This window comes from Chiloscyllium plagiosum, unplaced genomic scaffold (genome assembly GCF_037043375.1).
Source record: "Chiloscyllium plagiosum isolate Xiang-an unplaced genomic scaffold, Cpla_swu_hap1 HiC_scaffold_8, whole genome shotgun sequence".
NCBI lineage: Eukaryota > Metazoa > Chordata > Chondrichthyes > Orectolobiformes > Hemiscylliidae > Chiloscyllium > Chiloscyllium plagiosum.
In genome coordinates this window covers 53462915-53489942 of record NW_028270146.1, presented here as the reverse complement: position 1 = coordinate 53489942, position 27028 = coordinate 53462915, and the positions used below count along the sequence as shown (strand labels likewise).

Here is a 27028-nt window from a genome sequence, read left to right as displayed (position 1 = left end):
TCTAAAATCCCTCATTCCTGGTATCATTTGAGTTAATCTTCTTTGCACTTTTTCCAGGGCTTTGACATCTTTCCTTAAATTAAGTGCCCAGAACTGAACACAGTACTCCAAATGTGGTCTGACCAATGGTTATAGAGATGTAGTATCATCTCCTTGCTTGCAGGTAGCCAGCAATTAAAAACGTAAATTGTTTATTTGCCTCTATTACAAGAGAATTTGAACAAAGAAGATGTTTTACTGCAGTTATATCGAGTGTTGGTGCAGCTATACCTGGAATACTGTGATTTGTTTTAATTCCTCCCTGGTAGGATTATGTAGAACTAGGGGACACAATCTAAGGATGACGAGCAGACCACTTCAGACTGAGATGAGGAGGAATTTCTTTACTCATAGAATCTTTCCAATTCTCTATCCAGACAGCTGTGGAATCTCAGTCTTTGAGTATATCTAGGCATGAGGTTGATTGATTTCTACAAAACTAAAACATCAAAAGATATGTAAAAATTATGTTGAGGTAGAAGATCAGCCATGAATTCATTTAGTGTCAAATGGGGCTTAAAGGCTGAATGGCCTTGTCCTGCTACTGTTTTCTATGTTTTTAATCATCAGCAGGCCCATGGACTGTATAGTTTTGTGCTCCTATTTCTTGTGTTCTTAATGGTATTGTTCTTTTTTTTGGTATGGTGGACTTAAACAAATAAAGCTTAGCTGCTTTTCTTATACTGGTATTGTGTGACTGGTTGTGGATAACAATGTTAAAAACAGAAAGCTGAGTCTTACACTTTTTGACTACTTGTGAGTTGCCGGGGATTTGCAGTATCTCACCACGAGACCTAGCGAGTTCTCTCACTTTATCTTACCAAACTCGCTGCAATAATCGCCAACCCTACCTCAATGGTGTCTCTCATGTCCAATATCTGCCACATCTTACCACATACTGGTCTAGGACGAATTCAACACTCAGCAGGTATCAGCCCTAAGACCAGCATTCCTTGCATTCATACCACCTTTCCCAGACCATAATGGCAACTGTGTAGGGTTCCTATGCCAGAGCTCGTCCTCTCTGACAGCTTTTCTTTTTTTTTCATCTTTTACTTTTACTTATCTACCTTGTCCTGAGTTTGGATGGCATTAGCAGCAGCAAAAGGCCAGCACGTGGACCTCAAGTGGACCCAGCGCAGAGGACAGTAAGTCCCTACTTACTTTCCTGGAGCAAGCACAGGACCTGGAATCAGCGGCTGCTACATCGTCAGAGGCGAGGTAGGCCCAGAGGCAATAGATGGCACCTGAGGATTGGTGACTTTTGTTGTTGTTTGGGTCTAGTGCTGGCACCAGCAAAGTCAAGGCAGAGGGATGGCAGCACAGGTGTCATTCATGGTAATGAGTTGGCTCAGGCCTGATGGACTCTCCAAGCTATATTTTTCTTTTTTATTCTTTATTCATAAATTATTCAAAATGGCACCATTTTGAGGTGACAAATGAAAGCTTTTCACTGCATTTGTATTCTTATTGTAAAATACACCTGACAATAAAATCAAAACTTTTGAAAGTCCACTGAACTGCTCACCTGAAGTAGGGCAGACAATTGGCAGATGTCTTGCTTGCTTTTGGTATCTGTGAGAAGAGATGACTGAAAAGGGAAAGTTAGCATTGCATTTTTCCAATGGGAACCTGATCAACAGTGTGGTGTCAATGAATAGATTTTTTTTTCCTGGGGGACCATCAGAGAAGACCTGCAACATCCCAGTTGGTGTCAGCTAACTTGGACCTTGCCACCTGGGTCAGTGCCATCTCAAAGGTGTTGCAGGCCATCTGCATTGCCAAAAGAAAGTCAATGGCTCTCTGCTGCTTCAAACTGTGTCATACTCTATTTTCTATTACTTCACTCTTAATCTATCTGCTCATGCTGTGACACCTTCTATTCCATGCAACACCTTCCCTCATTCACATTCATTATAGTCCATACTCACACAACTAACCCTGCATCCTCTCTTCATTGTCTCCTCACTTCACTAGAACAACTCACACCATTCCCCTATGCACCAGCACTAAGAGTTGTACTATCAACTTGCATCTTACTCCTGTGTCCTCTTTATTTTATTACAGGAGAAGACATCATATAACAGTGCAGATTAATACTATATGCCTGGGGTAGGGAAGCCCTGTGTCCATGTCTCCACCGTCTATGAGGACAGAATTTATGCCCACGCAGTTCAAGACTAGGACCTGTCCTGCAGGGTTGCATAGTCATCACTGTCCTGGCAACGGAGTGAGTACCACTTCTTGCTTCACTACAACAGTGACATTAACCAGGCAATCACTGTCATGCATTGAACTCCACTTCTAACCACTGGCCACAATGCCTTACACCTTTTCTGTCTTATGAGTGCAACCATCTTCATGCGTAGCCACTCCAAGGTTACGCACAAGGCAGTCGACGGTGTGCCAAACTTCTTGTGGTTTCGGAAGTCAATGCCACACACCAACCTTGGAAGCCTGTGCAGCCAGAAAGAAAATTAGGGGGAATGCTGCTGAGGAGCATTTAGGCTCCAAAGGAAGCAACAGGAAGGCTACCTCATCCACCCCAATACCTTCTATACTGACACGTCTGTGAGCTCGATAGGCACAGTGTGATATCACAGATTGGTGAGCACCATACAATGACAGTACAGTAGATGAGAGAGAGAGAAAAAAACACCATCTTACCTGTCCATCTTCCTTCCCACCTATCTGTTCCACCCTCTGGTCCAAGCTATCACCCCCACTTTTACTTACCATCACCTACCACATTCCCAGCTACCTATCCCCCAGCCCCACCAGCCTCCCATTTATCTCTCAGCCCCCTTGACAGCTACATTCCTGATAAGGAGGTTACGCTCGAAAGGGTGACCTGACCAACTGTGCTTTTCCAGCTCCACTCTTCTTGACTCTGATCTCCAGTCCTCACTTTCTCCTAGAGAGAAAAAAACAGACCAAGCAACTAGCACTAAGTGGACTGCTGGACACCAAACAATTACTAGTCCCTGGAAGGAGAGGTCTGTAGTCTCACCACTGAGGGACTTCATCCACATGCACAAGGCAGATCAGGAATTGCATTAGGCATTTGAGATGCAATGGTCCTAATTGCCCAAAAGCTGCAGCCATACAGCAAATCTTGCAACAGCATATCTACCTCCATGGACAGGTTGGTGGCTGACATGGAGAGCTAGGTCCAGCACCCTCATGGAATGTTGCAGAAATGCAAGACCTGTACACCATCCCAGCCTTTGGGTCCTTAACAGTGTAGGTCAGGGCAGGAAATCTTGACCCAATCCAGATGCCCCAATCTCACATGGAAGTAGACTGTCCTAAGAAACACCTAGCCAGAGAAGGAGCCACAAACAGGCCCATCAGCAGTTTCCATTAAGGGCAGTGCAGAGGTGATAATTCTCCATCTTAATCCTACCTGTCTGTGCTCCAACCTTTGGAAGTTCAGACCAAGGAGAATCAGCTTGCCTCTGGCAAGAGGACTCTTGGCATATGTAGGTCATCCAGATACAAATTCCCCCAGGGTTGAACGACCAAAACTCTAGAGTCAACACATTCTTCCTGATGAAGGGCTTTTGCCCGAAACATCGATTTCGAAGCTCCTTGGATGCTGCCTGAACTGCTGTGCTCTTCCAGCACCACTAATCCACATTCTCTCCACCCCATCTGTGGACAGAGAGCTCAATACAATGCAACAGGAGGGAGAGGAAGATTGCAGCCACATTAGTAAAACTTCTGTAAACAGTTGAGAAATGCATCATATGTGTTTGTTTCTTATGGGGTTGTAGAACCCAAGGACTTCATTGCACCCTCAGGCACTACTTATTGAGCACTAATAAGGTGCAATAAATGAGCATGTTGACTGAGCACCGACTACATCGTGTTAGAAAAGTGGGGAACATTACATGTACATGGCATTGGGACATTTCAGCACCTTAGGCACACCCCATTCAACATTCCCCACTGTTCAGCTATCTGTGAGCTTAGGAGTGTAGCTGTCAGTGAGTTCCCTAGCCAGGGAGATAAACACACAGGATCAAAGATCAGATGGCCATGAAGTAGGCATCCTGCATATCTGTGTCGCAATCAGTGAATCGATCTTTTCTTCCCCTCGGAGTCCAATAACCAGTGGTAACTTCAGTCATCTCCCTTACTCATTGGTTCACTTACATCGCCCATACCGAGTGTAGTGGTGACCATTTTATTCCTCGTGGTGCTATTTCTATTTGCTTTACGTTAGTAGATGACAGTGATAGGTCCAAAGACTAAACATGTAGGCCCACCCACAACTGATGGGTATCCCCATAGACTTCACTGTGGAGTATTCCCTGAAAACATTGAGACACAGCTGACTGCTTGATGGGCAGATGCATTTTGTTTGGTGCAAAAGCTGCTACCACATGGTACAAGTGTGACAGTGACATAGCACACTGTCTTATGATGGCATGGACTACTGAACAGCACAACCAGCTGCCTGGTTGGGTAAATGTTCAAACGAGCACTGCAAGGCAAGACGCGAATACTTTGGGCATGCTGGTAGGTGTCAAAAGAATACATACCGAGGGAGCAAGTGAGCAGTACTGGTCCAAGCCAGTAGCTGGATGCCTGTCCCTGTGTGGTAACTCTCTGATGCATCAGGCACTACTGGTTCCCATTAAGTCTTGATATGCAAGTCTATACTTCTAGGTTCCACTGCTAGTGCATTGATGAGGTGCTAGGATGGTCGCGAGGGTTTGCTGAATGTCTGTGAAGAAAAGTTAAAAATCACACAACACCAGGTTATAGTCCAACAGGTTTAATTGGAAGCACACTAGCTTTCGGAGCGACGCTCCTTCATCAGGTGATTGTGGAGGGCTTGATCGTAACACAGAATTTATAGCAAAAATTTGCAGTGTGATGTAACTGAAATTATACATTGAAGAATTGATTGTCTGTTAAGCCTTTCATCTGTTAGAATACAGTGATAGTTTCACTTCTGTTGGACTATAACCTGGTGTTGTGTGATTTTTAACTTTGTACAGTCCAACACCGGCATCTCCGAATCATGTGAAGAAAAGGTTTGTGTAGCCAGTAGTTGCTTGGAGAAAGCGGTGAGCTGAATCTGCTAGGCACCCGCTCTGGTTTCCATGTTCGGTTTTCCTGATGGCTAGTTTATTGGGCAAGTTTGGGAAGATTGGAAACAAAATATGAATGAGGTGATCTGGGCTATCAATGAAGAGGTAAACAAGCATTAACTGCTATCAATTGTCAATCTTGCCATGCTGCTTGTGAAAATTGTGGCCAGAAGACCTAAGTTCAATTTCCACCTGCTCCAGAGGTGTGTCTTAATATATCTGCTCAGAATGCTTTCTGGAGGCCATTTGCAAGTCAGGGCATAACGCAGGACAGTTTGAAGCAGCTATTCTTAAATACAGAAATGTTTGTAGGTTGGGTCTTTAAATATAAAAAACAATTATGAGATCGCATTAATAAGTATGAGCATTCGTAGGTCTGACATTCATAAATTGGGGACCTCTTTTTATTTACGAAATGGAGCAAGGTGATCTTGATGTCAAGATTGGCCTCATGGTCTCCTCACTTGATTCTGCCACAGATCTTGCCATAGCTCACATCACTACAAGAGGTATAGTTAAAATCTGATTTGTAAATATGTCGATTTTATGCAAATAAAAAATACAACATTTCACAGTGGGCTTGGGATAATTTATGGAAACCATGTATAAAGTTGAATACCCAAAACATAAAAATCCATCAATAACAAAACCGAAGTGTGCAGATAAAATTGATCTGTTCTCAAATTGTTTGCACTTTGCTTCCAAACCTGTAAATCAGCATCTGTATGGACTGTGATTGATTATTTATATATGAACAAGTGACAGTTTGCAAGCTGTTCTCAGCACATTTTCTCCTCACATCTTTTATGATGATTTTACCCTGATGTAATTATGTAAGTTATGATTTGTCTGGATAGCACACAAAACAATACTTTTCACTATCTCAGTACATGTGACAATAATAAATCAAATCTAATAAATGTGAGTTTTATTCTGTATGATTAAAGGTGGAGGAAGCTGATGATTGGCTACGACATGGTAACCCTTGGGAAAAGGCTCGTCCAGAATATGTACTGCCCGTTTACTTCTATGGCCATGTACTGCATACCAAAGATGGTGTCAAGTGGATTGATGCAGAGGTATGACTTCTTTTATTTGATATTTATCTAATCAAATTTAGTTTATTATTCATAATCAAAACAGAGCTTTCTTCTAACAAGTTGTAACTCCAGGCTATTGGACTGTCACTTATCAGGAGAGAGAGCTAGGACAAGAAGCATACCTTGAGAGGAAGGAGGAGCAGAAGGAAGAGGTTAAATTGAAACCTAGACTTGGAACCTATCACTTACTTGGAGGTTTGGGAGCAGGGACACACTTGAGAAGAAGCAGGAACAAACTTAAGAGAACACAAAAACACTCGAGTTTGAAGAAGTGAAAAAAAAAGAAAATTCACAGAAAGGCCTGATTGCCCAAACAAGGTGTAGTCTGAGAGAGAATCAGAGACAGTTAGACTTTAGAATGGAAGAAGAGAGACATAAGTTAGCTAAACAACAAGTTGATTGGTTGAGGAATTTTGAAGAAATTTTTCTCTCTCTATATTGGGCAGAAATTTATATGAATATTACAGAGATACAAATATTGTATTAATTGTGTATTTTAGCTAGTTAACCTTATTAATATAAGTAATTGTTGAATGATATTTCTAAAGTCAAAACTCAATTATGTAACGTGTTAGGGATGGCAGTGCAGATGATATTTGGGACTGTACCATTTGGGTATAATTGATTGAATGATCCACGTCAATTGCATCTGAAATGTCGTCAGCTGATAGAACTTGAGCTTGGAGTTAATGAAGTGTATTCACACTCAGATCCTGCGGTGCATCAGGAAGGGAGAATGTTAACTAGATACAATTCAGATCCCAGATTAAAATCTGGTTTGTTAGATCTTAACTTTGTATTTTTTAAAATTGTGTAGTTCAGTTACTGAACACATTCATAAGAGAATGCCAGTGTACTTTTAATATTAAAACTATTATTAAACAATGATAAAAATAAGAACTATGCTAAAGTAGGCAATAAGAAATACTTCATTACAGTCTTCAGAAGGGGGATTCAACCACACATTATCCATTTTTACTGCAGTAAGTTCCTTAAAAACACCCAAAATCTTAGTGAACATTCACTACATTCATGCACACTATAGCCTCTTACTCAGATTCAGGCAAGCACGGTTGTAACTGGCTTCCTTACTGTAAATTTCTGTTCAGTCACTAAATGCTTTTACCCTTCATCTGATGTCTGGCCCCAAGACACCTGAAACAAACTCCATACTAAATTCACAATTATGCTTAACTTAGAGGAAACACACATGAGTTCCCCAAATTCAGCTGTTCAGCTGTCTTGCTTCCACTCTGGGACACACCGACACATAAACTGAATGATAATCTGGATTGTTCTATTTCTGTGTTTCACTAATGCAAAGATCTATCGACCACCCCAACTCTTCAAGTTTAGGTTGTAAAACTAAGATGCATGTAAACAAACCTCCAGACTTCTGGCAACCCAGCTCTGAGCTTACAATGAAATTCTGAAAAATTACAAACCATGTTTTCCACATCTTAATATACAAAATCTAAATTTAAATTAAAGTTACATGTTGTTCTCAAATTAACCTGCAAAGGTTAATTTTAGGCTGGACTATTAAAGACTTTGTCTTTGGACACATGTAGCATTCACAACAAAGCAAACAAGTTTACAGCACACATTGAAGTAAACAAATACGATCTGATAGCCATTACAGAAAGGTGGTTGCTGGTTTACAAAGATTGAATCCTGAATATTGAGGGGCATATGACATATAAGAAAAATAAGAAGCTCGGTAAAGGTAGAAGGCTAATCAGCCCTGACTATGTTGAATGGCAGATCAGGATTAATGGCCTATTCTTGCTCCTAATTCTTATGATCTTCCATCAGATCTAATTATATTTACATATACATTAAGGGTTACACTTCAGATCAAGATTACTAGTTGAGCAGATTGGGTACCCAAGCCTTCTTCAGTTTTCAAATACATATTCTTACTTTTAAAAGATTTTTATACCTTTTTTTGCTTTGTGAGAAACCATGTTGCAAACTATTAGCTGAACTTTAGCTTCACCAAACCTTTCCCAGATTGCCTAATATTCTAGATCCTAAGCCATGTCTGTTTTTTTAAATCAGAACTTACAAAAAGTTTTGTGACTTCCTTATTAGTTAAAACAACATCAGGTAGGAATTTATTTTACTAACTGAATATGCTAACTGAAATAATTAGGAGAAAGAATTCAACCATTTCCTTACATTATTTTCCAATCCTTTCAATGCTACGTTGTGCTGCTAACGCTACAAGATCCATTGTCCAAGCATGTTGTTGTAGTTGTACTGAAAACAGACAGAATACATTCAAATTGCATTTAATTTCTCAAAATAATTAAAAGTCTTGGGTCCAGAGCCAGAATTTATATGTTCTCACTCATGTCTCTTGGTTTGCAGCCAGGTGTGTTCCTTAAAATTCCCCTTGTGGCCTTCCCACTCAACGTTCGCCTGGCGCCAACTTATCTATTATTTTTGGGATGCAAAGGCAGGCAAAACTGAGAGAAACTTCCGACTGTTGTCTCAGTTGAGGGCCTTAAGTAATTCATTATTTCTCATTTCACAGTTGTTTCATCCCCCCCAGTTTCAATTTGGCCTGGCTGAGTGTATTCAGAAACAGGCAGGAAACCTAGCAGGTCACCCTGAACAGGGCTTTGCTTGAAACAGGGAGACTACTTCATGGGCTACCTCAACCTTCAGGATGCAAAAAAGCCTGTCCAAATATTTAGATAACATAGAAAGAAATCACTCGTCCTTTGTGACAATTTTTAAGCAGAATCATCCAAAATTTATCACTCCCTTGCTTTATTCCCATTGATCTATAAGTCTATCTGCATATACAAAAAAAAATTGTCTTTACATTATTGGGTCCGGTTTATATCTGACTGAAGTTATACAGCAGTGTTGTTGACTCTAAAATTGGGCTAAGAAGGTGATTGTGCCAAAAATTGCTACAGGGGCTAAATCAAGGAATGAAACCAGAAAGACCAGTTGGCAGTAACCCAGTTAGCTGAAGCTACAGTGACACACCCAGCATTGTCACTCTTGCAAAATCTTGCTTGCTAACATCTGGCGTTCATACCAAAATTGAGAGAGTTGTGCCAGTTACTCAAGCAACAGACTGGCATAAACATAATCATACTTTACAGACAATACCTCAGATTCCACCATCAGCATCCTGAGTGTGTCCTGTTCCATAAGCAGAGGTGGCAGCACAGTGCTAGACAGTCAGGAGGATGTTGCTTTGGGAGCCCTCAACATTGATTTCAAAAATTATGAAGGACCCACTTTACTGCCTCTAGCCTCCTTAGTTAATGAATCAATTTTTCTATATGTTGAATCCCAACTGGAAGAAACACTGGTAGTAGCAAGGGCACAAAATGTACTTTAGGTGGCTGGATTCAATGCCCATTACCAAGAATAGCTTGGTAGCAGCACAATTGACTGAGCTTGCTTAAGTCCTAAAGGATAAAGTTAACACCATAGCCACTAGTTGTGCTTTGAGAAATTCCAAACAGTGGGACTTTTCTTTCCAAAGATGGCAGATTGTGATTTTTCTTTTGCACTCTGATCCCAAACCTTTGGGAATTTGGGGTAGTCCCATTCTAGTTTGGTAGTCCTTAGATGTGGCAGTACAATGGTGAAACACCAGTGGAGCAGAATGGGTTTGGTGGAATGTAAAATGTCCCTGGCTGGTAGACACTCTGACCCTGATTGTCATGGTCCCAAATATAAACCACGAGCAAGTGAGACCAGAATAAAAATTGGCCACTGAATAGGGCAAGCAGAATTTCAGCCCTCAACCATTTTAACAAGAGCAGGTTCACGAGGGATGGCAGATGGAGTTTAATTCAGATAAATGCAAAGTGTTGAATTTGGTAAGAGAAGCTAGGGCAGGACTTGCACAGTTAATGGTAGGGCCCTATTGTTGATCAGAGAGACCTGGGGGTGCAGGTTCATAGTTCCTTGAAAGTGGTGCCACAGATAGACAAGGTGGCATAGAAGGTGATTGGCACGCTTGCCTTCATTGATCAGAGCATTGAGTACATGAGTTGGGACAGTTTGTTTTGGCTGTGCAAGACATTGGTAAGGCCACATTTGGAATACTGCATACAATTTTGATCACCCTGCTACAAGAAGGATGTTATTTAACAGGCAAGGGTGCAAAAAATTTATAAACATGTTACCAGGACTGGAAGGTTTGGGTTATAAGGAAAGACTGGGACTTTTCCCCCGGAGCATAGGAGACTGAGGGGTAACCTTATAGAGTTTTATAAAATCATGAGGAGCATAGATAAGGTGAATATCCAAGGATTTTTCCCCAGGGTAGAGGAGTCCAAAACTACAGAACATAGGTTTAAGGTGAGAGGGGAAAGATTTAAAGGGGACCTGTGGTGATGCTGTCCCTTCAACAAGGTTATTTTGTCCTTTTGTTTTGAACAGGGGTCGTAAAGACAGAGGTGCCAATATGTCCGTAAATAGCTACTTAAAATAATGGCAGGGGAGTGACCAGTTCTCCCAGGTCAGGTTTTTTTCTAGTTTGGTTTGCTTTAGTAGTCAGTCAGAAACTGCTGGTAACAGAGAAGCTGTTACTATGAAAAAAGGTTCCATGCTTCAACAGATGTTTCTTACCTGAATCTTCTCTCTGCAATCTCTCCTGCCTGTAAAAGCCTGAGTTTGAATTTACGTTTTGACAAGGGATGTGTTTTTGTGATGTTGCAGGTATTGGAATAGCTCCTTCTTAAGTTACGATTTCGAGTCGGTTGGGTTTTCAAATAATTAAGTTATTCTAAATTCTGTTTTCTTTTGTTCATGTTTCAACTGTAGTGTGTAAATAAATTCAGTTTTGCTTAAAGCCGATTGTTTTGACCAGTTGCATCAGTCCTGGAATGCCCACTTTATCTCTGCCTTTGAAATAAGAAAAAGTTAGGTTCTGGGCTACCCTCTCAAAATGTTTTCAGGGGATCTGGCCTGGTCCACAACAGATTGGGGGTTCTTGGTAGAATTTATTCTATAGTTCCAATTTGGAATTAGGGTTGTTATACTCAAAAGCAGTGAGTGGTAGATATTAGTTCTTTTATTCCGGGTTTTGTATTTGATATAGTAATTAGATATAGTAATGGCTCTTTCAGTCATTAATAGTTTTCTGGGGGTGGAAGAAGTGACTTTGGGGACTTTAGAAAAGGTGAATAAGGCAAGGCTGCTGGAATCTGCAGACAAGCTGGGGTTGGAGTTCCAGTCATCCATGAGAAAAGAAGAGATAATTACAGCAATAGCTCAGCATTTAAATTTGCTGGAAATGCCATCAGAATATTTGGAAATGGTTAAAATCCAATTGAAAATTAAGCAGCTTGAGTTAGAGGCAAAAAGAAAAAGAAAGAGAAAAAGAAATGAAACAGTTTGAATTACAATTGAAAACAGAGGAAAGAGAAAAAGAACAAGTTGCCCTAAAGAAGTTGGCCAAAAAGAAAGGAACAGAATCACTTTAGCAGAACAAAAGGAGAAAGAGGAAAGAGAGAAAGAAAGAGAGAAAAGGGAGAAAGAGAGAGAGTTTGAACTTCATTTAAATTGGCGCTTAGGAAAATTGGCTTCAAAGGATGGAGGTAAAGATAGAAGGTAAGCTTAGTGAAGAAGGTAATAAGGATGAACAAACACATTGTAGCCAAAGGCCTAGTGGGGATCTGTTTAAATATATCCAAGCATTGCCTCAACTTAATGAGAAGGATGTACAGGTAAACAACCCTTTATCCGAAATCCCAAAATCCGTAAAGCTCCGAAGTCTGAAGGTTTTCCTTCCTATCAGAAAGATGTTGTAAAACTTGAAAAGGTTCAGAAAAGATTTACAAGGATGTTGCCAGGGTTGGAGGATTTGAGCTATAGCACGCGGTGTGCTGCTGCCTAGTCTCCTGAACGGGGAGCAGACTTCACAGAAAACTCAGAGCCCCACAGGAAATCAATTATCCGAACAAAATAGTGCCCACCCATCTCATTCGGATAATCGAGGTTCTTCTGTACCAGCAAAGGTAAGGTTTACTTGCATAGTCAGGAGCAGCAGGTAAAAAGGTCACAGTATTAAGAGATACGGGATGATGCCAATCTTTGACAGTGAGAGATGAGAGGTTTGTAACTCAGAAGAACTATTACCAGAAAAGGTACTAGCATGTGGAATTCATGGTGAGGCCAGAATTGCTAAATTATGTGGAGTGAGGTTAGAGTGTCCAGTGAAAAATGGAGAAGTGGTAGTCGGAGCACTGGAAGAACTCTCAGCTCCAGGAGTACAATTTATCCTTGCTAATGATATAGCTGGGTCACAGGTAGACAAGCTGCCTACTGTGGTTGAAAAGCCAGTGGAAAATTAGGCAACTGAGGTACTACAGGAAGCATACCCTGGGATTTTTCCTGACTGTGTGGTAACAAATTCACAAAGTCAGCAGTTGAAACAGGAGGGGGAATCAAAGAATACAGATAAGGAAGTTGAAGTTGAACTATCAGAGACCATATCTGTTGAGACAAACCAGGAACAGGTAGAGGACAATGTAGATATCTGAGTTGCAATCTGAGTAAAACTGAAGCAATTGTATCAAAAATCATGCACGAAAGAAGAATCTGAATATATCCCTGAGTGCTATTATCTTATAAATGATGTCTTAATTAGAAAATGGAGACATATTCAGGCAGATGAGAAATGGGAAGAAGTTCATGAAGTCATATTACCAGTGGGTTATTGAAAAGAGGTTTTGCGGGTAGTGCACAAACTCCCAGTAGGAGGTCATTTAAGGGTAAAAAAAACTTAAGCTAAAATACAAAAATGTTTTGACAGGCCGGGATTGCATAAGGATATAGTTGAATTTTGCCAGACATGTCGTACATGTCAGATATTTAGTAAACCGCAGGCAATACTAAAACCTGCTCCTTTGAGACCCATTCCTACATTTGAGGAATCTTTTACTAGAATCTTAATTGATTACGTACGACCCCTACCCAAAACAAAAAGTGGGAATTGGTATTTGTTAACAATAATGGATGTGTCCACTAGATTTTCAGAGGCTATTCCTTTATGCAATATCACAGCTAAAAGGATTGTAAAAGAGTTATTCAAATTTTTCATGAGAAACAGACTACCCACAGAGATTACAGTCAGATCAAGGCTCAAACTTTACTTCAAAATTATTCAAGGAAGTTTTGGACAATTTGGGAATAAAACAATTCAAATCCACTGCAAACCATCCAGAATCACAGAGACTGGTGGAAAGGTGGCATCAGATGTTAAAGACCATGTTGAGCACTGATAGTCAAGACTATCCAGATGATTGGGATAAAGAAATTCTGTTTGTACTTTTTCTAATGGAGATGCACCAAATGAATTGACCAAATTCAGTCCATTTGAATTAGTTTTGGGGCATGAAGTTGGAGAACCACTAAAATTAATTAAGGAAAAATTGGTGAAGCAGAATTCAGAGACCACATATGTCGACTATGTGCCAAATTTTAGGGAATGGATAAATAGAGCGGAGGAGTTGGTTAGACAGCATTTAAAAATATCACACTGTGCAATGAAACAGGAAACAGGCAAGAAATCAAAAAGTCACAGTTTTGCTAATTGAGATAAAATTACTTCCAGTGAAAGATGAACCTTTTAAAGCTTGGTTTAATGGACCTTATCACGTTGAAAGGAGATTGAGTGAGGTGAACTATTTGATTAGGACTCCAGACACAAATAAATCTCAGAGAGTATGTCTTGTGAATATGGTCAAAAGATATTTTGATAGGGAAGGAAAGCAAAAGGAGAATGCATTACTTGTTACAACACAGAGTGAAGAACCAAGTTCAGAGGATTCTGATTTGGATGTTCCTCAAATTAAATTGGACAATGAGGAAGTTGTCAAAAATTGGGATAATAAATTAAGTTACCTCCCAGAGGAAAATCTAAATGACCTGAAAGAGTTATTGCTACGCATGGGGAAATATGTGGGAATAAACTGCGAAGTACTAATTTATTTATGCATGATGTAGATGCAGGTGTACCCTGCTATCCGAAAGTAGAGCGTTTCTATGAAACCATTAAAAGCTGAAATGGTGTAAAGTGAAGAAGCAATTACCATTAATTTATATGGGAAAAACTTTTGAGCATTCCCAGGCCCAAAAAAAACCTACCAAAACTATACCAAATAACATATAAAAACTAAACTAGCACTAACATATCGTAAAGGCCATCAGAGTTTGGGATGGTGGGAGGTACAGGATACCTTAGAACACATCTTGCTAACGGATGCACAAAATAAATTGAGATAAAGCACAGATGCTCACAGACACAGTTCAAAGCTATGGCGGCTTGATACTGAAATGCTGAGTGTAGTTCCCAGGGAAGGCACTTGGGGCATCACTCTCGCTGCACATGCTTTTTCGTTAAAGTGAAGTCCTCTTTCAGTTAGCGAAAACAGATACTAAAGTAGGTCTTTTGTAAAAGCGAATTGGCGTAAAGCGAAAAGCAGGGGATACCTGTATAAGAAATACAGTTCCAATTAAGCAACATCCTTATAGACGCAACACGCTAATGTTGGCACAGTTTCAAAAAGAGATTGAACGCATATTCCAAGGAGACAAACTTGAAGTGAGTTGCAGTGACTAAAGCTCACCCATAGTAATGGTACCAAAACCAGATGATACCCAATAGTTATGTGTGGACTATCACAAAGTCAATGCAGTTACAAAGTCTGATTCATACCCAATTCTACCTTTGGAAGATTGTATTGAAATAACTTATATTTCTAAGTTGGACTTACTCAGAGGATACTAGCAAGTACCTTTATCCGAAAAAGCGAAGATAATTTCGGCTTTCGTAACACCAGATAGACCGTATCAATTTAAAGTCCTGCCATTTGGTATGAAAAATGAACCAGCCACATTTCAAAGACTAGCTAATAAAGTCATTTCTAGGTTACCCAATTGTGGTGTATATTGACGAACTGGTGATTTTTAGTCGCACTTGGAAGGAACATTTGCAGCATTTATCAAAATTAAATTTTTAAGGGTGTGCCAACGCTGCCCCTTCAACAAGGTTATTTTGTCATTGGTCTTTTTCAAGAAGGGTTGTAAAGGCAGAGGTGCTGCTAAGTCTGGAAGTGGTGACTTTAAACGATGGCAGGGGAGTGACCAGTTCTCCCAGTTAAGGTTTTTTTTCTAGTTTGGTTTCTTTTAGCAGGCAGCAGAAACTGCAGGTAGCAGAGATGCTGTTGCTGTGAAAAAAGGTTCCATGCTTCAAGAAATGTTTCTTGCCTGAATCTTCTCTCTGGATTCTTCTTGGTTGTAAGAACCTGAGTTTGAATTTACCTTTTGTCAAGGGGTATGTTTTTGCAATGATGCGGGTATTGGAACAGCTCCTTCGTTAAGTTGCGATTTCATGTCGGTTGGGTTTTCAAATTGTTCTAAATTCTGATTTCTTTTGCTCATAGTGTGTAAATAAACTCAGGTTTGCTTAAAGCTGAGTGTTTTGACCAGTTGCATCACTTCTAGAATACCCATTTTACATCTGCCTTTGAAATAAGAAAAAGTTAGGGTCTGGGCTACCTTCTTAAAGTATTTTGAAAGATCCATAACAGACCTAAGGGGCAACTTTTCCAGAAAAATGTCGGTGCCTAAATAAAATGAGCTACCAGAGGAAGTGGGTAGAATGAAAACAATCAAACCATAGCTTTCAACTTAAAGTAATGTATTGAGAAAAAATTGAAATAGGTACATGGATAGGAAGTGATTCGAGGGAAATTGGCTAAACACAGATTAGTTCATTTGATAAGAGACTTGTGTGATGAGAGGCAGAATAAATTGGAAATAGACAATTACTGTTTAGGGTTTAAAAGCATGAGAGGTTAGCTCACTGTAAAATTGAAGATTCTGAATGGACTCGATGGGGTGGATATTGACGATATTTTTCATCTGGCTAGGGAATATAGGACGAGCAAAGTCTATAGGTAAGGGCTGATCATTTAGAATTGAGATGAGGAGAATGTTTTTCATTAAGAGGATGGTGAATGCTCCATCATTGAATCTATTCAAGTTTGGAATGGCCATATTTTTATTCTCAGGGAATCAAGGGAAATGGAGAAGGTAGGCAGAATTGAGGCAGAGAAGAATTAGCCATGATAATTGTTAATTGCATACACCTTTGTAATGTAATTACTTTAAACACACATAGGTGGATATGGAGCATCTGGAAAATTTAAAGATTTAAGTCATTTAAATTTAAAGCTATGGGTTAAAAGATGTTTCCTGAAGGTTTTTGCACCTGTCAATTTTATGTCTGAACTTCTGGAATTATATAGTTCAGTTTTAATTTAGTAATGTTATTTATCATTTGTACCAACTACTTTATCAGAGCACAAGAATAACAAAGTCTTGCTACAAGTCTTTCACTGTAAGATAATTAAACAGTGACACATTGATGAGACAACAGTACATGTTTTAAACTTTTGTGATAGAGATCAAGATTTAAGACTAATTTCACAAAAATAGAATTAAAAATCACACAACACCAGTTTATAGTCCAACAGGTTTATTTTGAAGTACGGTACTAGCTTTTGGAGCACTGTTCCTTGGTCAGGTAGCTAATCAGGTGTTGTGTGATTTTTAACTTTGTCCACCCCAGACCCCACACCAGCACCTCCTCATCAAAAATAAAGTTGTTATTTCTGCTGAAGAATGAGGTCCGGACTTTAGTATGAAAGAATAAATATGATGGCAATTTTAATTTCTGTGGGTTATAATTTATGACAAGCAAACAAAATCAAAAAGGAAAATATAGAAAATCTATACATTTGACTGATAATGGAAAATGTTGAAAATACATCTATAAAGAAAAATATAAATTATTTGCATTTTACATATGTACTCTACATTTCAGCAGGAAGATAATAATTCCTGTATTGAAATTACAATGCTTTTTGTGCTGCTGCTAAACCTGCAGGTAGTTCTTGCCATACCGTATGATACTCCAGTGCCAGGATATCTGAACAACACTGTGAACACTATGAGGCTGTGGTCTGCCAAAGCACCAAATGACTTCCACTTGCATCACTGTAAGTATTCCTAGAAAGTGAACAGCCCCGATACTAGAAAAGTAATCGTTATGTATAGGAGATATTCACAAGTATATTAAGGAATATTGGTAGTTGCATTAAAATACAGGGAGATAAACCATGACAGAGACTTGATGATTTGAATGGTCCACTTCTGTGCTGTCACCTTCTAAAAGTCTGCGACTTCAAAATATAAGCTATGTTGAGCCATTTGTGTTTTATCTACTGTTATCACCAGGTGCAAAGGGGTGAATTGGCTTCCTTCTGAACAACCTCCTCTGTTGACCATAGCAAAGTGTTTAATTTTGATTATTGCAAGAGGCTATACCCCTCTCCAATTAAAAATGCAGTTAGGTATTTTTACTGTAAGTAATAACAAGCCAACCAACAAGATTATGTTGAGCTAAAGAAAGATATTTTAGTAACTGTTATGACTCTTATTTGAAATTCTGATCAATGCTTCCTTGAAGAAAAAGTAAATTCTGTAACTGTTTTACATCTGAGTAGAGGTTCCAATTTCTGAGAGCTATGAGTCAAAGAAAAAGAGATACACAAAATGAAATATCTTTCCTCTACTTCTTTAAGTAATGAGTATTAAATTTGTATTTTGGAATCATACAAAGACTTTTGCAGAAACACAAAGGAAACTTAGTAATAAGGAGGGAGGAAGACTGATAAGGGATTAGGAGCCCTTAGCCTCTCTACCTATCCTTGGTGAACAAAGTTAAAAATCACACAACACCAGGTTATAGTCCAACACCGGCATATCCAAATCATATCCTTGGTGAAGTGTTGTATTAGGGAAGCAATGAATAGACAACTATGAATAAGGTGAATGACAAACATCTTGAAGGTACACAGGAATTGGGTCAATATCTTAGAGTGGAAAAGGCAAAAGGTAATGACTGGAGTGATTAAAATGTTAGGGTAGGAGGAACTGGTGTGGGTGAAAGGAAGGGAGTGAAGGATATTCAGAACAAATTACCAGGAAGAGGATGGCTAGGGAACACAAGGGCTACATTTTCCGTGTAAACACCAGCCAAATACAGTCTGCAGCTATTAATGGTTCTATTTCCTATGACAGGACGCATCACATTAATCATGACCCAAATTAAACAAAAGACAGTTTTAAAGTAATGAAATTGCTTTGCCTTGGGGTTCTATTTGGTCACTCTCATGCTATGCACTCTCCTTTTTTGGAAGCTGATACACACTCTAAATCATCCTGATACACACTCTAAATCACTCTAAAGATTCAAGAGATGCCATGCAGGTGCGGAGAGACTGGCAGATGTCGGATGCTAGCATTTGTCAAGGGGTGAGAGTGCGGCCAGTGCCTTGGAGTATGTCCTGAGATCTTATTGCCGGTTATCCAAGCTGTTGGTTCAGAGGAGCAAGTCTGCAAGCTAGAGTTGCCGGATACATCCTGTTTGGACTTTCATGTCAGGAATTTAGGTGTTTGGTTTCCACTTCATGGGTGGTATTAGTGAGATAAATTTCTTTTTCAATCATATGATGTGGGCATTGGTGGCTGGGCCTGTATTTATTAGCTATCCCTTGTTGCCCTTTAGACGGTTGTAGTGAGTATTTGAACTGTTGCAGACCATTTGGCTTAGGTACATCCATGATGCTATTTGGGAGGCAATTTCAAGACTTTTGACCCAGAACACTGAAGAACCGATAATATATTTCCAAGTCTTGATGATATATGGCTTGCAGAGTATCAAGCAGGTGGTGGTGTTCTCATGAAACTGTTACCCTTGTCATTCTAAACGATTGAGGTTTGGAAGTTGCAGGCTAAGAAGCCTCAATGAATTTCTACAGTGCATCTTGTAGATAGTACACACTGCTATTATGAGCACTGGTGGTGGAGGGAGTGGATGCTTGTGGATGTGGTGCCACACAAACGGGCTGCTTTGTCCTGGTTGGTATCAAGCTGCTTGAATGTTATTGGATCTCCATCTAGGCAAGTGGGGAGTATTCCATCATGTTCCTGACTTGTACCTTGCAGTTGGTGGACAGACTTTGGGGAGAGAGGTGGTAAGCAACTCACAGCCAGGTTCCTGGCTTGTGACCTGCTTTTGTAGTCACAGTGCTTAGATCACTAATCCAGTTCAGTTTCTGATCAATGGTAGCCCCAGGAAATTGATATTGAGGGATTTAGTGATTCAATTGAATATCAAAGGATGATGGTTAGATCGTCTCTTGTTGAAGATGGTCATTACCCAGCACGTGTGCAACACATGTTACTTGTCACATCAGCCCAAAATTGGATATTGTCAATATGTTGCTACAGTTAGGCATGGCCTGTTTAGTATCTAAGAAGTCACAAATAATGCTTACATTGTGCAGCCATCCATGAGTGACTACACCTCTGACCTTTTAATGAAGGGAAGACCATTGATAAAGCATCTTAAAATGGTTGAGCCAGGAAAACAACCATGAGGAACTCCTGTGGAGATGTCCTGCAGCTGAGATAGCTGACCTCCAACAACCAGAGCCATTTTTCATTGTGTCAATTATGACTCCAACCAGTGGATAGCATTCCCGAATTTCCATAGACTCCAGTTTTACTATTGCTCCTTGATGTCACACTCCCATCAAATGCAACCGTGACTTCAAGGGCAGTCACTCTCACCTCAGCACTGGCATTTAGCTCTTTTGTCCATGTTTGGACCAGGAACTGAGTGGCCCTGATCAAACCCAAACAAAATTTCAGTGAGCAAGTTATTAATAGGCAAGTGTTGCTTGATGGCACTGTTTATGACACCTTCCATCATTTTATTGATGATCATGATTAGAGTGATGGAATGGTAATTAGCTAGGTTAGAATTGTCCTGTATTTTGGGTAAGGACATGCCTGGGCAATTTTCTACATGGTTGGTAAGTACAGTATTATACCTGTTCAGAAACAACTTGACAGAGGGCGTGGCCAGTTCAGTACTATTGCCGGAATGTTGTTTGGGCCATATCCTTTGCAGCATCCTGTGCATCCAAACTTTTCTTAATATTATGTAGAGTGAATTAAATTGGCTAAAGACTGGCATCAGTAATGCTGTGAGTGTCTGAAGGCTGAGATGGATCATTCATTCAGCACCTCTGGCTGAAGATTGTTGTGAATTCTTTCGTCTCTTTTTCATTGTGCAGTTAATGAGGCCTGTAACAAGCAGTCACTCCCCTTAATAGGCATTTCACTGTTGCCTGTTGAGAATCTCACTTTGATGTCCAGGACTAATTTAGAAAATGCAGCTGGTTATTCGTGTTGTCAAGAAAGGCCTTGCTGGATTCCTTACGTGATTCTCCTAGATTTCTTGATATCTGTCATTCAGATTCCGCCTCATGTTATCTTTTTGGGACATGGAGCCCAGACAAATTGGCATCATTTGCTATTGGGCTTAGGAGAGTTCTGAATAACAATAACCCTCTGATAGAGCAAGTTGCAGTCTAACACAGATTCTGTGAAGGGTTTGAAAAAGAGAGAAGCAGAAAGTCTCCAAAAAGCTAGCTGCATCAGTATTTTTTTTTCCCTGTTCCTCTATGTTATGAAGTTGAAGGTATGTACTGTTCCTTGAAGAGAGAGTGAATACTGTTCTGAACTGAAAGATTACAAGCACCTGTATACCTGATTAAGATGGCAGTCCCAGAATGTACTGGAAAATTGAAAAAGTGTAACATTTGGTTGTGAAATGGATACCTGAGTCGGTTGCTGTTTTGACAAAAATTCAAATTTAACCAATCAGTTTAAATTATGCCCCAGAATACTAAACCCAATCAAGTTTGAATTTATTGTTTTGCCAACATTGAACCAATGAGATGATCCGACGTTATGGAAGCAGACCCTTTGGCCCAACAAGTCCACACTGACCCTCCGAAGAGCAACCCACCCAAACCCAGTCCCATACATTTACCCCTGACTAAGACATCTAATACTGTGGGCAATTTAGCATGGTGAGTTCACCCGACCAGCACATCTTTGGACTGTGGGAGGAAACCAGAGCACCCGGATGAAACCCACGCAGAATGTGCAAACTCCACACAGAGAGTTGCCAGAGGCAGGAATAGAACCCAGGCCCCTGGCGCTGTGAGGCAGCAGTGCTAACCACTGAGCCACCATGTTGCCCCTTGTTGGGGATATAAAAATACAGAGATTTTGAAAATTGGAGAAAAAGCAACTGCCATCGAGAGAGATTCAAGAAATTAGGGAACACTCTATCAAAGGTACCTTTTCATTTGAAACATATTCACAGTAAAAAGAAAGATGATCCACAGAGATCTTCAGCCAGAAGAAGACAGATAGCGAAGACAACAATGGCTGTGTAGTTTTGAAATTAAGTTGATGTAATTTTAATAAATGTCTTATTGGAACAACATATTGTTATAGAATTGGAGGCAGGTAATAAGCAGTTAAGAGAAAGGGGAGGCTTAGAGTTGTGAATAGTTGTTGAACTCTAATGTTCACTTTTAGAGTTAAAAAATAAATTGATACTATTCTCTTTAAATAGTGGAATGTGAGAGCTCTCTGTCACTCATTTTAATAGATTATGAGGTGAGGTGAGCTTCTCTGGGTGTTTGGTTTAATTAACAGAAGGGTTCACTACTGTGTTGTAAAAGCCAGAAGAGCCAAAAAACTACATTTGGAGATGCTGAAGGAATTAATTCGAAAGCCCATAAACAACAAGAAAGGCCAAGTAACCAGTGAACTAATCAGATCAGACTTATCAGATAATATTAAGGCATAATTTGAAGAATCAAAAGGATTGAAAAAAGAATTGTGTTCTTCCTATGATTGATTTCTCTCCACTCCTAACATTTGCATCTTGTATGGGTGTTTTTCTTTGTGTGTCTGTGTATGTAAAGTGAATTTTAAAAGATGGTAAAATTTAAGTTACATAGCTTAGTAGTCTTTTTTACTGTTCTTGTTAAAGTAAGAATGTTACAATGTTGAGAGGTTTTTTTTATGGCTTGCTTTTATCCTGAATAACATGGCAGTTGGAAACAAATTTGATTTTTGGTAATTTCATTAAATCTTCACATTTGTGGTGATTCTGGAAATAGTGGGGCTTGATTTCCAGTACATTTCTCAGTAGGCCTCAACAACATGCACAGCCAAAGATCTTTAAGAAAGAATTCTTTATTCTACTCGCTTCAGTTTTTGCAAACATAAAGGGAAATTAAAGTTACTGTAACAAAAAGAGTACATGGAAATAATTCTGTAGCTAACATCTAGTTGAGGAAATTCTTTGGCTGTCCCATACTCTCTACATCAGGCCTCCTTTAGATTAGATTACATTACAGTGTGGAAACAGGTCCTTCGGCCCAACATGTCCACACCGACGCGCAACCCACCCATACCCCTACATTTACCCCTTACCTAACACTACGGGCAATTTAGCATGGCCAATTCACCTGACCTGCACATCTTTGGACTGTGGGAGGAAACCGGAGCACCTGGAGGAAACCCACGCAGACACGGGGAGAATGTGCAAACTCCACATAGTCAGTCGCCTGTGTGGTCAGTCCTTATGAGGAAGACACCCTTCTCTCCAGTGAGGAAAAGTTGACTACTCGAGTTCCTTAGCTCTTGTCATCCCTTACCACCATCACTGGAGGTCCTGAAACACACTTAGCGAGATGACCATTTATTAAGCAGATTTGTGCTCAACAGGTTTGATTATGCCATGCTTGGAACCTTTGGACAACATTCTCTTCCTGCATCACTGATCTAAGCAATCGGCAAGGATTAACGTGGTATCCAGCTGGGAGGCACTTTCTCAGCTCCTTGTCTACACCAGTACTTTTCATGGGATCCAGGCTCTGTGAATGATAAACTACACTGGGATTTAGATCTGTCAGTTCTCTAGGAGTCATACAATCAGCATCAATGCATTAGTCTTTACAACAGTCTTATAGGATCTTGCTTCCAAAGTTGCACCACTGATCACTTGAATCCGACATGGAGCACCAAAACAGATAAACCAATAATGTACTAACCTTCTGGTTATAACTGGCCTTTGGCCAGGGGTGAGAATGACCTGCATAAGCTCAATGAAGATATCCATAAGTTCAAAATGGGTTAGACCATAGTATCCATTGCAAGATCTTTAGAGGTCCCATGGCAACCAGAAATCCCATGCTGGTGTAAAGTTCTTTCCTACTTTGGCCAAAGTACATCTCTCACAATTTTGATAATAGTCATCAATATCAACAGCCATCCAGGGTCTGTAATACTGTTCTCTGGTCATTACTGGCATATTTTATGTTGCTTGGTGTCCCGCCTGATCATGATCCACTACCGGCACTTGACACTTGGTAAGAATGAGTTGGTTCAACTCTCTCATTGTCATGAATCAGCTGATAGGGTACTCCATCTCTCTCCCTGGTCCTCTTCCAGCATCTGAACAGTTTTCATGCCTGTTTTTATCTCCTCAACAGCTGGGGCCAGGTGGTGGATGTTGAGAGTCTGCCTGTGTCAATCAGCTGAAATTGTTTGAGGTCCTCTTTTAAGATAGATAGCTCAGGTGACACTATGCCTGGCTCTACTTTTCTAGATCTGGTTTGGATCTCACTCATAAGTTAATTGGTGAGAGTTGGATGAATTTTAGTCTGAAAGGCATAAGAAATCGAAGTTGTAATGTGCCCTTTCACCTGGGGCATGTGCAAAGGCAAATAGCTCCCTCCACCTAGGCAGAGATTGGTTTTCACCCAGGGCCAGTCTTATGACTTTGTGCATCTGCATGTGCAATACTTCAGTCTGCACTGTTTGAATCAAGATTTGAAACTCTGATCTATTGGGTCTTTCTTCCTGCAAGCTTGGTCGACATATGGAAGTAGCTGAGTGGGTTCTTGTCCATAAATAGTTCAAACTTTGCATTGATTAGAATGTCTCTGAATGTCTGGGAAACAGACCTCTCAAAGCTAGCAGGTTAAGTTTCATACTTGAGGTCATTTTGCATATTGCTGTCGTTCAACTTGAGACTCAAACTGACATGAGCAATTACCATTCTTTTCTGACCTTGAACAAGTGAGAGCACCACTTCAAGGTCAAGAAAGCTGGCTTTGATTTCTAATATGAAAAGGATATGGAAAACAGTGTAACCCAAAGCAGGTGATGAGACAGCATTTGCTTGAAGGCACAAAAGGAGTCTTCACATGCTGGGAGCCTGCCCATGATGTTTCATGACATATCAGGTGTTGTACATCTATTCCCACTGGCTCCTTCACCATTTTCTGATTTTTTCTGCAAGTTATGGAGAGAGATGGCCTTGTGCAAACCTCTAATCATGAACAAAGTGAAAGTGAGGACTGCAGATGCTGGATATTAGAGTCGAGTATGTGGAACTGGCAAAGCACAGCAGGTCAGGCAGAATCCGGACGAGCAGGAGAATTGATGTTTCGGGCAAAAGCCCTTCATGATTCCTGATTCTCAGATGCTGCCTGACCTGCTGTGCTTTTTCAGCACCACACTCTCGACTCCCATCGTGAACAGCTAGACCAAGGGCGACACGGTGGCATAGTGCTTCCTCATAGCGCCAGAGACCCGGGTTCAATTCCCACCTCAGGCGACTGACTGTGTGGAGTTTGCACGTTCTCCCTGTGTCGGCATGGGTTTCCTCCGGGTGCTCCGGTTTCCTCCCACAGTCAAAGATGTGCAGGTCAGGTAAATTGGCCATGCTAAATTGCCCGTAGTGTTAGGTAATGGGTAAATGTAGGGGTATGAGTGGGTTGCGCTTCGGCGGGGCGGTGTAGACTTGTTGGGCCGAAGGGCCTGTTTCCACAGTGTAAGTAATCTAAGGAACCCAAGCAGTTCTCACCATGTCTTAGGTTGAGATCACTTCTATCCTGGTCGGATTTTCTCATCAGGCATAATGTCTTACTCGGAAATAAGTATCAGAGCTACCATACTTTTGTTTGGAAGTGTTGGCACTCAACAGGCTTTACTTTCAATTTTGAAAAGCAAATTAAGATGATGTCTAGTCTTCCAAAAGTCTGTTCAAACATTGAGCTGAAGGTGAATATTTCATCCAGACACACACATGAAAGTGGCAGGGACACAAATGGAATTCTAATGTATTCATAAAGTACCCTTTTGCTTATTCAGAGTAGAACGTCTTCAAAATCTTGTCAAACAATAGATAGCTGGTTTCTAATTTATGGCCAAATTGAGACTGCAGAGAACTACCTTTTGAGAACTTGGAGATTCTTCCTTTTCAGCCTTTGTATTGAGTGACTGTTAATGAACATAGGTCCTTTTTCTTCATTATGAGGACTATGGGCTGGCGTATACGGATTTGATGACGTTTGGATGATACCTTGATCTAAGGCTAGTACACTTTGAATGCATGGAACAAGGTCAAAAACCCTTGAGCCCCATGTGTCAACCTCATTATGTATAGTTTATTTATATTAGCCATTAGATGCTTTCCAATGATACTCAGAAATATCTTAAACTTTCAACCCCAACATCACACACATTCTGAATTTTCCTATTTCCACTGGAGTATTGATTAGGTCATGAACTATCACCCTAGGTTATGAAAAGTGTGGCTGAGGATAGATAGAGAGAGCTCAATGTAACCTGATAAGAGATGTCCTTGAAGCGGAGACCCAAATGCTGAAAGAAAGGTCAATCAGCTCATGTCCTTCAGAAAGATGTTGTCAGAAAAACTAGTGAGTAACTTTTGACACTTCTGCAGTTATGTCAATTAAGCATGATAATAATGATTTGCCAAATTCCATGTTTACTTTAGGGCAATTCCCTATCGCTCTTCACAGGACTGAGCCTCTACCTGACGGAACCTCCTCCTAACCTGGCATGATTCTTTATGGGTGGGGGAGCGGGAAACACATTTATTGTCTGGTGAGAAGGGAAGATCATTGCACTAGACAGGATCTCTAGTCCTGAGGGCAGTGTCTGTATTTATTGAAGGCATTGATATTTGAGGTGCCTAGCCCTTTCTCAATTATTCAAATCTTTGGAGTATTCCTTGGGAAAGATTGGACAAATGGCTTCCTATGGATATAGAACAGCAAAGACAAGACCTGTGTTTGCTATGCAGCAATTTATTCCACCTGCCTTTTCAGCCTGATGTCTGCACCCTTGTCCATGTCAACAGTCACCTCCCTGAGAGTATCCTCTTTCCTGGTCTTAGGAGTCCAGTTTCTCCCCACAGTATAGATAATGTGGTCCTAAATTTCAAAGAAGGATAATTGAGGTTTGACATTATTAAGCTTTTTCAACTCCTTTCCAATATGACCCTTTCCCACTGCATCAGCCAGGCTGTCTTTCAATAGTCTGCCACTGGTCGATTTGAAGGATGGTTCCAGGAGGATGATGCAGCTGAATAACTTCAGCTTCACAAACATGAGAGATCGGTCCTCTCCTTTAGCTTGCTTACATTTATAATACTCATAATGTGGCTCTGTCAAGCTACCACTCTCCCCAAAACCTTTGTCAGTATGCAATGATCCACTGCAGACCTCTTTGAACTTCTGCACCTCATCCCAGTTTTTCCTGGAGGATCTACCTACACAAATGTTCCATTGTTCATTAGTATTGAGGCCCCTGGATGCCATAACCAGATATGCATCCTCAATCCAGTCTACAAGCATCAGAACAACAAATGTTTCTGGTCTTATCCCAAAGCTATACACCATCCAGCACATTGGCAAGTAGAATATCCAATCAGAGGTATCACTTGCTTCCTTAAGGCCACTTTAGGAGCTCTGCCTAGGCTTAAAGGTT

The 27028-nt window shown here is 40.4% G+C and overlaps 1 protein-coding gene across 1 annotated transcript in view; it reads left to right on the top strand.

Moving 5' to 3' along the window:
* The window catches only part of pygl (phosphorylase, glycogen, liver), a 125812-nt gene that overhangs the window by 36013 nt on the left and 62771 nt on the right, over window positions 1–27028 (top strand). The window contains exons 5-6 of the mRNA XM_087990212.1: window positions 6089–6220; window positions 17175–17286. Of these exons, the coding sequence (XP_087846338.1) occupies window positions 6089–6220; window positions 17175–17286 (244 nt within the window). The remainder of the gene's footprint in view (window positions 1–6088; window positions 6221–17174; window positions 17287–27028) is intronic.